The sequence below is a fragment of the Brienomyrus brachyistius genome, chromosome 1 (genome assembly GCF_023856365.1).
Source record: "Brienomyrus brachyistius isolate T26 chromosome 1, BBRACH_0.4, whole genome shotgun sequence".
Classification (NCBI taxonomy): Eukaryota; Metazoa; Chordata; class Actinopteri; order Osteoglossiformes; family Mormyridae; genus Brienomyrus; species Brienomyrus brachyistius.
In genome coordinates this window covers 48,961,725-48,973,719 of record NC_064533.1, presented here as the reverse complement: position 1 = coordinate 48,973,719, position 11,995 = coordinate 48,961,725, and the positions used below count along the sequence as shown (strand labels likewise).

Here is an 11,995-nt window from a genome sequence, read left to right as displayed (position 1 = left end):
AGTGATTTTAAGTGAGGGGTCCTTTAAACCTGAAGTCACTTATCTGTTTAAAACAGACCTGCCACTGACTCCAAATTCAACATTAATGTCCCACCAACCCAGGCATTATTTGTCCAAATAACTCCCTTTCCCTGCTGCCACCGCTTTGCTTCTCCTTAATTTTCTTACCTCTGTTTTGTATGTCACTGGCTGTCCCTGCTGTAGAAGAATACCTGTCTGGTCACCCTGAATGTCTTTCTCCGTTGTAGGCAGCTCTTTGGTCACCTTCACACACACCGACACACACATAAGCACGTTTGACTGTCCATTCATTTCTATGGGCAAAACCCTAATCCCAACAATGAGGACCGTAATCCCCACCCAGCCCTAACATTAACCAGAAGTAACCAAACTAAACACAAGGCTTCCGGCATTCTTAGTTTTTTTCACTGCAGCCACAGATTTATTTAAAAAAAAAATTATGAAAATGAGTTTTCCCTTGTAGGGATAGAAAAAATGTCCCAAAAACACAGTTATAGAAGAGGTACATTTGGTTCCCACAATGCAATATAAACCTAACCCCCCCCCCACACACACACACACACACACACACAGAGTGTTGCCATGAAGACCCTGCACACTCCTCTGAGGATAGCTTCTAAACAAAATTTGACAAAGGATCCACATCAATATATTTTGCTATGTGTTCTGCAGCAAATGTAGAGACATGTCATTATAACAGGGAGTGACTGGGCAGGAGGTGGTTGGCTCACCCCCATATAAACTCAGCCTTCCGGGAGACATTAAAGTCTAGGGTGGAGAAAAAAGACACTTGATAGCTAATTAAGGAAAATCTGGTGATGTCAGGTTGCCGGGCAACAGGAGAACAGAATGTGTAACATAACTCTTCATTGATAAACGTCCCTAGAACAGAAAACCTTTGTCCGTCATTGTGCTTATTATCCTCTGTGGACTAGTATATTTCCATCATTGATTGGTCTGGTATTTATTATATGTGTGATAAAGCAGTCTTTAAAACGTTTTATTTAGTACAAAAGTGCAATAGTAAGTGCAATAGTGTATAGTACAATGTCTGACTGGCTAAGGAACTGAAAATGCATTATCCTAAAGAACATCTTTTTAAACATGCAGTAATTACGCAAGCAGATAGTTAAATTACCATACAGTTGTCTAAGCCAATATAACATTGCGTTTACTTCTCATGCGTGAACGGAAAATTTGACAGATTTTCATTTTGCAGACCACCTAAGTAGGGAATGACTATCACAGAGCAGAATATATTCTTCTTTCAGGAAATCTGCTTTTCTGTTGTCATGCTAAGTGCTCTTTGGATTGGGGAGAAGAAACAGAGGCTTCTCGCATCTTAGGGGCTGTCAGATTTGCGGTGGCACTAATGCTTTCATGATCCAGTTGAAGTATGAGTGCTAAACGAGCCCTAAATGGTAATGACAGGAAGCCAGCTCTGCCCTGTAATGCTTCTGCAATTAAGAGCGGTTGGTCATTGGAGATGGAAGCTAATGCCAATTAGCAGTCTTCCCCGGGGCACAGAGGTATTTTGACATCCGCTTGTATGAGCGTTCAAATTCTCTGCAGAGTGCCAACAGCTCTCCGAATTGAATGACAAAACAATGAATTACTTTGATGGGCCATGGGGTCTTATGATCGATTACCACGTAAATCCTTTACTAGCAGTTGTGACTTGCCACACATTTGTCCAAGACTGTTATAATCTTTTTCCATGACTTTATTTACTGTGTACAGCACTGAAGAATATGCCGGAGGAATATTGAGTGTACAAATTAACAAGAAAAACCCACAATCCCCCCCCCAAATAAATACCAAATAATATTCTAAAATAAAAGCTAGTAACCCAAATATGATGATTTTGTTAAAATGCAGAGAACGTACTGACTGTATGGAATTCACATTTATCATAGAACAACCATGTAAGTTACAGTACAGTTCTTGTGCTCATCGTCTAAAGTTAGGTGGGTTCTTGGCCTTCCACTTTCTGAGAATTACAGTACACAGCTTGAAACAATTATAACCTTTTACGGAGACATTCAAAAATAATAACAGTTAAATTAGATTGTTGTCAGTAGACATTAACTGGTACACAGACAGCCCTATCCAAGTCTATCTGGGATATTTACTCATGCCTGCAAATGACCAAGATCTTCCAGTAAGGCAAGTAGTATTTCATGGATAGTAAATGTTGAATTATTTGTTTCGCGTGTCTTTCAAGTAGCTGGGAAATGAGATTATGCGAATTTACAGTATTGTAATGAGTTTTCAGAATAATTGAGAATTGCGTACAATTGGTCAGTATTAATATCAGTGCATTATCAGTGTCGTCAATACTGAATGATCATTTCCACAAAGCAAACGTAATCTATACATATGTATGAGTGTTGCAGATGCCCAGTTCCGAATCCCGCCTGAAGACTTTACTCGCTCTTCCTGGGTGCAGGACCTCAAGGACGGCTAGACTGCAGCTTCTTTGCCCCTTGACTTGGCCCATGTAGCTGACCTGATTCGGGCTTTTCTCCACAGGAAACAAGGGGCCGACATTGCCTGCAAAGTGCAGTCAACCTCTTCCCATATGAAATGCCCCATTTCCATCAAAGCACTCAGTTTTCCTCCTGAGCTTTGGTCATTTGGCTTAATATTTTCATAATCTTTGAGTAATACAATGTATTATAAGCATACTAAGCCTTCTCATCTTACTGTAGAGGCCTAATGTGTGGCAGCCTAAAAACAACAGCTGAGTAATGCGTGGGCCTGTGGGTTAGGCCTCTCCTATCTCACATGCATGTCGCTTTGGACAAACGTATCTGCTAAGTAAATAAATGTAAATGCACAAAAGAAGGCGCAGGGCATGCGGTAGCGGTCACCTTACAAAAGATACCAGCCACTACGTGGCACTCTCAAGCAATCAAACACTAAGTGCACCATCGAAAAACATGCCTTTGGACCACAAAAAGAAGCTGCAGTGAGCATAAGAGATTGCTGCTGGACAACAAACATCTAGCAAATTACATAATATAACTGTACAGTATATTACACTGCCACTGTACTAAAGCTAACTAAAGCTAAGGTAACAAAATTACGTGACAGAACAAACCGTGGAAACTGGATCAGTCACATTGTAATTCAGCATCTGGTCTGTGCTAATTGGAATTAATCCGCTAAGTAGATGGAGGAATTGAACCCAAAGGGATTACAGAGGTATGGAGAGAAAGAGACAGTCTGGCATAGCACGCAAACCCTATGGATTCCCTAATCCATAAATCAGCAGGGATACTTAGATCTACAACATCTTTATGCAGTTGTTTCCAGGATTATTACATTGAGGAAGGGGGAAGTGAACAGGAAGAAGAATATCACTGATCTGATTGGTACACATCAGTTAAGGAAACATGAATCTGTGAATCCATGATGTAGAAAAAATATTGGAAAGCGTCACGCATGTACATGGTATACAATAAAACTATTGAAACAATTCTGCAAAAAGTCAACCGATACCAGAAAGAATAAGCTAAAAGACAGGGTTGGGATTCCAATACGTGGTATTTGTGATTAACCTAACTACAAGCATTTTAGAGATACCAGTTAGCGTAGATGCATGCCTTTCAATTGTAGGAGGAAAGTGGAGTGTTCACACGATCATGGGAGAACACAGATTCCACACACAGACCACAGAGAGGTGTGGGGATGATTGTATTTGATCCCTTGGAACACATGCTTTAGTTTAGTTGCTTGCAAGCACAGCCGTCTGACGTTTCTTGTACTGTAGTTGCTCACCAGGTTGAAGGTTCATGGTGATAAGGTTGAAGATGTAGACAGGTTAGTGACCCAAGAACACTATTTAACAAAGTAATGCCATTAAATGACATTGATGGCTTGGTATCTGTTAATAATTAAGTACTACTTGTGCTGTGTTAGTGCACATGTACTTGACCTAATTTCTTGCTGGCTTGTAGGGGATCAAATACTTATTTCCCTAGATAAATGACAAATTGGTTTGTAACTGTTATGTAATGATTTTTTTCTTGCTTGTTTTGTTAACAATCTATCTTTTGCTGTTTAAATGAACTTACCAGTGAAATTATAGATTTCTTTATTAATGGACCAACTTAAGAATTCAGCAGGGGGCCAAATAATTATTTCCCTCATTGTGCTTTTATACTTCTGTTATGATAGCATTCCTGTGTTTCTAATTTCTATAATAATGCTAAATACAGTCGGTGACTGTACAAGGTGGATTTCAATCCAGTATATTTTGCTTCGTGAACTTGTTCCACAGACAAGTTTATCAATGATAGGAAACAACCTTTCTAATTAAAGACTAACAGCAGATTCTCTGCAGTGCTTACTAATACTTTATGAAATTACAATATATAAAATACTAACATAGTAAAATGATATTCCTCTATATTTTCTGATATTCCATTAAGATGGAAAGATCTTAGATTAGATATCTTTTGAAGTTTTTATTATAGATTAAGGTAACGTTCAAAGTCAGTTAATTGAGAAGCATTTAATGGATACAAAATATTTACATGCTCAGTTTATGACGTTAACAATCTCCAGAGTATATCATAATTCATATTGTTTTGTATTATGCAAAATGATATATATTTAGGCTTCTTTTTTAAAGCACAGTTATTCACAAGCAGACATGTCTGCCGTTGTTTTTGCATAAAACAAAATGTTTTTCACACAATAAAATACATACATTTTAATCATCTCGTCATATTTTCACAACTGAAATGTTAGATATTTGTTCACATTCGCACGTTTCAAAGAAAAACATTTAGGTATAAAACGTGTTGTTTTAAGCAGTACATTTTTTTGGAAAATATGGACCGTTAATGATGAACAGTTGTTGGGAGAACACTGAGCACAGATTATGGGTAAATTTTATAATACATTTGGTGGTAAAATGACAAATGAACACCAATTTAAGAAATGTGACAGATATACCTGAGTAATAATAAACTTCATTTATCATTTTGGCCTTTAGTAAAATCTACAAGTAAATGAGAGATACACACAAAAACTATCACTAGAATGAGATGGAATGAGACTGTCTATGAAAGGTCTGTTTGCTCTGCTGAATCATTTTTGTGTTTTTCGTTTATTCAGTTTATTAAGCATAAACCAAACATTCGAGTAACTAAAATGCATACAGACATGCGATTTTAATTATGGCATTTAACAATATGTCAATACACACTGGTTTTCATTTTATTTTTTCAAGAGGAAGCAACTGGGAAGTGGAAGAACAATCCGGATGGTGAAAGATGTGCGCAGGCATGTACACAGTTCTGTCAACATTTCAGGGCAAAAGCAACAGTGAGAGATTTATGTAAATCAAGGACAACAAAGAATAAACCAAAATGACTTAAGTAAATGAAAAATAATACTATTCATATGTAATAAGTAAATTAAATGGCTATCTTGCCCATACATTGGGAGTACAGCAAAATGAATGGATTCATACTTGCTAAATTTGGAGGATGAAGGTGGATGATGGTCATACCTCTGGTCATAATTCTAGCAGTCTGAAGGTGACATTGTGACTTCTACCTTGCAGTGAGTCTATTATAAAATAAGGTCATATTATACTGTAATACTGATACAATGTTACGCCACATACATAATTCCATTTCGATCAGTGAGACTGGAAATGCAAAATATACAATAAATTGGTGTTTACCAGATCAATTTCAGTATCTGAAATATTGTATAATATTTAATAAACACTATGAAACATGAAAGATTGTGGATGTTTCACGGAGGGCTGCTGTCAGCAAACCTCCTCGCATTATTCACACATATTCGATTTATCGTTCGGTTTGTGTGAGAGCACAAGACTGGGAAACGAGATTCAGTTGCAGGAGATTGTCCAGGTTCGTTTCTGCATTTCCGTCTTGTTTGTTATGCTTTTCTTCATACCACGAAGTCACCAAATAACATTTCTCTATTCCACCACCTAGTCCCTCTTGTCAAATGTCAAAAGATTGTGTTTTACTGACACAAAACAATGGTAGTCTTTGGTAACTCTACACAAGAGTATCTCATCTATTCTCCCCATATAATCAAGTATAATGCTCACAAGCACCTGATATTGAGAGACACCATATTTAGTGTGGCAGAGCTGTGTCCCAATACTTATGACAGAGTAAGCATGCTTTCATGCAAATAGAACATTCGTCATCTTTAACACAATAAATGAACCCCTCACTAGTTTACAGGGAAATCATTTTCATAAAAGTGGCTGAAATCAATGATTTACAAGATACTGCAAAAAAAGTACATAATTTAACTTTCTTTTTTAAAGAGAAAGCCAGGAGCTACAGTAGGAATAGACACAAAATGAGTTTTACTATATTCTTTCCAGTGTAGTAATAATCCAAACATCAGTTCTTCTCCCTATGTGTACATGTTTCCTCTTAACATACTCTTACATGTACATTTCCTCTAAGCTTACTCTTAGCTTCCTCTTACATGTACATGTTTCCTCTTAGCTTAGGTTTTCTATATGAAGGCGATGACCTTGAAGAGCGTAAACAATTTGTTACATGGTGTATTTTGCTTCTTCCACTTCTTACTCCCTCAAATCTTTATTTTTGTCCTCTTTCTCCTGCTTGTCTTTCTCATATTTCTCCTTGTCTGTCTTTTTCAGACTGTCGCATGATGATAAAGATGTCTGGGAAACAATCATCTCAGAATTATCTTTAAATGTGTGTGTGCTGTGTGATTCATTATGCTGTTGCCACCCATTGGCACTTATGACTCCTTGTCTCTTAATGGTCTGCCTGGAGAGATACTGCCTAAAGGAGTTTTGGATGACCGCTGCAGAGACGTTCTCCTGCTTACGACGCAGCGTGGAAGTGATAGGTTCGTAGGATACAGAGGGGTTAGAGGCCATGAAACGGTCTTCCATCTGACTCCGTAATATGTCCATATCCCCACCTTCGCCCAAAACGCGCTTAGTGAAGGTGAATAGTATGTCCAGGCAGTGGATGCGCTCTCCACTCACCATGGGCAAGTCCATGACCATAAGCTGGATTGTGTTGGGCTTGGGGATGCGCAGAGGGGGTTGTAGTGCATTGGCAAAGTCCGACAGCTGTCTGAATTCAATAAACTGCGTGGCATTGACGTCAAACTTCTCCCACACCTCATAGAACATGTCGAAATCCTCCTCGCCCAGTGGCTCAGTACTCTCCTCTCTGGCCACGTTGAAGTTCTCCAAGATGACGGCAATGTACATGTTGACCACAATTAGGAATGAAATGATTATGTAGCTCACAAAAAAACAAATGCCCACTGTCGGGCTGCCACAGTCCCCCCTGGTGGAATTATTGACAGGGTTTTGGATTCTGCTGTTACAGTCTGGCTCCTGATTGAGAATGGGATTGAGCAAGCCATCCCATCCTGCTGATGTGGTGATCTGGAACAAGCAGATCAGGCTGTTGCCGAACGTCTCGAAGTTGAACATGTCGTCAATGCCTCCCTCCTTTTTGACGTAGGCGAAGTTCGACATGCCAAAGATGGCATAGATAAACATGACCAGGAATAGCAGGAGGCCGATGTTGAACAGGGCCGGAAGTGACATTATTAAAGCAAAGAGAAGGACACGGATGCCCTTTGCGGCCTTAATAAGGCGGAGGATGCGTCCGATTCTAAAAAGACGAATGACTCGAAATAGGGTTGGTGAGAAAATGTACCTTGAAATAATATCTGCGAGAAACGTACCTGAAAAGAAAAATTAACTCATTAGACCTACTATAAAACATGCATAAGTATACATCTACCCCCCCATTAATTGACTCCTCTATCCCCCATGCCTTGCAAACGTTTTGAGACCCTCCCCCCTTAAAATAATCAAATTTGGCTAAATTACAAATTATAGACACATATTCTTCCTGTCAATATTTTTGTTGCAAACTCAGTCAATTTTTAAAAATCAAAATTGTCAGCAAATCTTTTATAGAAAATGAAAAACTGAAAAATGCATCATGCATAAGATTTCAGCCCCTGCATATTAGTACAGTGGTACCTCGGTATACATCCTTAATCCGTTCCTGTTGTTATTGGCATACTATACATTGATGTAGTCATATAAAATAATTTAAACACTGCTTAATACTAATATACATAAATACAAAATCAATTACATGAAATAAGTGAAAAGAGAGATATACCGCAGGTTGTTCACTGAATGGTACCAAGTGGTGTACTGCTGTTCATGGGCAAGGGTGGCTTTGACTCGAGATAGGTAAACAAGGGTAGCGCGCGGTGTCGTGACTCATTTTGACCCAAATAGTTGTAGCACGTGAGTCGTATTCCAAATAAAGGTCATATACCAAGCAAAATTTTTCGCGTACAAACAGGACGTATACCACGTTGAACTTATTCCGAAGCGGAGTATACCGAGGTACCACTGTATTTGGTAAAGCCACCTTTTGCTGTAATTCAGGGTAAGTAGTTGCCCATTTTTTACAGTGTTCAGGAGTAATGTTTGCTTGTTCTTCATGGCAGATTTCCTCCAGGTCCTTCAGGTTGGTTGGACTTTGCTTGATGATTTTTTTTTCGTTTTAATCTCTCCTGTATCGCTTTGGCCTTGTGCTTTGGATCACAGCCCCGGTAAAAGGTTCACTTTTCCCCCAAGCATTAGTTTTTTGCAGACTGAAACATGTTGTCTTGTAATATCTCCCAGTATTTGCACCTTATGTTCTAGATCCTGCAGCTGAAAAGCATCCCCACTGCATGATGCTCTCACAGTCATATTTCACCGTAGGGACGATGTTAATTGGGACATAGGCCATGTTGTTTGTGCCATACACAGTCCTATGAATATTGGCTAAGAATCTCTATTATGGACTCATCAGACCACAAACCTTCACCAAATTGTCAATCTCATACCTTCTGGCTAACTCTAGATATGCTTTCATATCCCTCTTCTTGAGAACTGCCTTTTTTCTGGTCACCCTCCCATACACAGTAAGCACTGCTGCCATATGCAGTATGTACAGCTACAGTATGTAGTATGTAGTATGCACTTGTAGTATGCACCTTCACTCCACTCTCAGCCAGTTAAGTCTGTGGCCCCTTCAGCGTGACTGATGGCCTCACTTTTGTTTCCCTCACCAGTCTCCCTTTTGTGTTGTTGCCAAGTCTTCAGGGATGGCCTGTTGTAGGCAGGTTGGGCGTAGCTTCCACTTTCTCAGTATTAATCCAACCGTGCTTACTGGGATGTCCAACCTCTTGGATATTCTTTGCACCCCATTCTAAACTTAAGACATTAGATTACTTTATGTCTAACTTCCTTATTCTGCTCTTAATTGTTTGCATTCACTCTTTACCTTCAGGCTGTCAGTCTTTCCATTAACAGTGAAACTGGGGGGGGGGGGGTAATTACAGGTAGGGGGCACTTACAGAACAATTAAAAATTTACTGTGAGACTATGAGTTTTCAGTTAAAATGCTGACAGGAAGAGTATGTAGCTGTATCATTTGTAATTCAGGTATTTTAAAGGGCGGCTCAATACTTCTGCAAGGCACTGTACATGGAAAACATGCTGATTCCAAGAGAGACAGGTATGAGTGCAAATAAATCAGGGTATTACAGATTTCAATAAATTATTATTTCTTACCAACAATGGATATAATAATGACAACAAAATCAAACACATTCCATCCAATGGTGAAGTAATACTGACGAAACGCTGTCATCTTAAGCAGACATTCTCCCGTGAACAGGCAAATGAACACCAGATTGATCCAGAAAAGGGTTCTTTTCTTTTCCGGTGAATCGTTGTCTGTTTCCACCATCATGACAAACATGTTAAAGAGGATGAGACTCATGATCACAACTTCAAAGACTTGAGATGTAACTAAATCGTAACAGAATCCTTGTAACTTGTTCTGGAAGAAAGAAACAACATATTGTGTATTTCAACAAACAATCTGTGATGGTTAAAAACAACACGATTATGGTAACATTTTGGTTGTGTTGGGTTGTTCGATGTCTCTATACCTTTGGTCTGGGGATAGGCTTTTGAGGTTTTTTTGATCCGAGCTTCTTCATCGCATTATAATACTTTTTCTGCTCCTCAGTCATGAAGATATCCTGACCTCCGAGGTAAATAAGAGAAATAAAGCTTGTTATAACACTATAACATGTCCACTCTTCCAATGAATTTGCCCTTTCAATATAATGAGAGTGATATGAAAATGAAAGTAAGTCTTCTTTCAATTCTAAGGTTTTATGTATTAGGACACACGGTAAAAAAAAAAAATCATAATGTCTTTAGCAAGTCTTAAAATGAGGTAAATACAACCTCAGACGAAGATCAACACATGACATATTACACGGTGTCATAATTTATTCAACAAAAACTAAGCCAAAATGTAGAAGCAATGTGTAAGAAATTAAGGTTACTGTTTCCATCGGAATTAAGAGAGCCATGCAAAGCAGGAGCCATGTGCTGCTAATCAAATGCACTTGATTAATTGATCATCAACAAGTGTCACCAGCTCAGTAAAAGCAGAAGTTTTGGCATTTTACTGGTACGGAGCATCGAGCTGTGTGTTAACGCAATGCCAAGGAGGAAAGACTTCTGCAATGATTTTAGAGAAGCAAATGTTGATGCCCACCAATACAGAAGGGCTGTAAGGCCACATCCAAACAATTTGAAGTCCATCATTCCACAGTAAGAAAGATTATTCACAAGTGGAAAACATTCAAGACAGTTGCCAGTCTTCTCAGGAGTGGACGTCCCAGCAAAATCAGTGTTTGTACATGGGGGTGGTATGGTGGTCCAGTGATTGTTACTATTGCCACACAAGTCTCTAACAGGGTTCCATGTGTGTGGAGTTTGCATGTTGTCGTCGTGGGGTTTCCTCCAAGTACTCCAGTTTCTCCCCACAGTCCAAAAACATACTGAATCTAACTGGTGTTACAAAATCGCTGACAGGTGTGCATGTGTGAGTGAAAAGTGTGTGAGCGTGCCCTGTGATGGGTTGTTCCCTGTCTTGCGCCCATAGCCTCTGAGGTAGGCTTTGGACCCCCCGCAACCCTGAATAGGACAAGCGGTTTTGGAAAATAGATGGAGGGATGGATGACTGCACATACATAGCCCTAATGTGTGGATCCAGCTATTTACTATATTTTACTAGTCATTTATTAGTAATTGCAAGCATGCACACATGCATTTGTTAGAACATATTTTGGCAGTGTGCAACTATCAACACAGATATACTGTTCATTCTCTCAGGCATTAATGGATAGGGACAGCTGATATGTCATGTAATCTAACAGACTGAGACACATAACACTGGTATTTATAACAACAACAACAATAATAATATGCTCATCTTTGCCTCGTGATTCGCGAGTTATTTTATCTCCAGCCTGAAGGGAGGTTCGACTTTTTTCATTGGCATCAGATGGGAATACTTATCTTTTTCTTCTGCTGATTGAAATTGTCAATAACGACGCCGATGAAGAGGTTCAGAGTAAAGAAGGACCCAAAAATGACGAATATGACAAAGTACAGGTACATCAAACTGTGACTTTCATATTGGGGCTGCAATTCCACCTAAAAGCGAGAGCAAATACAAGACACACCATTCAGGAATGAGAAATTAAAACCTGGATTTCCAACTGAAGTGAATATTCATGAAAAATAGGTGAAAATATGAAGAGCACTTACACCCCGAGCATCCACCGCTGCGTACATAATGGGCATCCAGCCCTTAAATGTAGCCTGAGGGTACAGAAGAATTTTTCACTTTCTTTGCAAGAAACTGTATTCTTACGGGATCAGGTATTATACTGTCTTGCTACAAAAGGCCTTTTGACACAGTATATAGTTATGAACAATTAAAATGGATTATGTAACCAACATGCCAAAGCATCTTAACATATTAAGCTTAGCTCATCTTTGAAAAGAAACATTCATTTTTTGCTGAGCCTGCTCTGG

General features: G+C 39.0%; 1 protein-coding gene across 1 annotated transcript in view; it reads right to left on the bottom strand.

The window, feature by feature from the left end:
• Positions 1-4,571: 4,571 nt before the first annotated feature.
• scn1laa (sodium channel, voltage-gated, type I-like, alpha) overlaps positions 4,572-11,995 on the bottom strand; it is a 37,172-nt gene continuing 29,748 nt past the window's right edge. The window contains exons 22-26 of the mRNA XM_049015284.1: positions 11,726-11,779; positions 11,474-11,611; positions 10,048-10,152; positions 9,665-9,935; positions 4,572-7,764 (exon numbers count right to left, since the gene is read on the bottom strand). Coding sequence (XP_048871241.1) covers positions 6,614-7,764; positions 9,665-9,935; positions 10,048-10,152; positions 11,474-11,611; positions 11,726-11,779 — 1,719 coding nt within the window. The 3' untranslated portion in view covers positions 4,572-6,613. The remainder of the gene's footprint in view (positions 7,765-9,664; positions 9,936-10,047; positions 10,153-11,473; positions 11,612-11,725; positions 11,780-11,995) is intronic.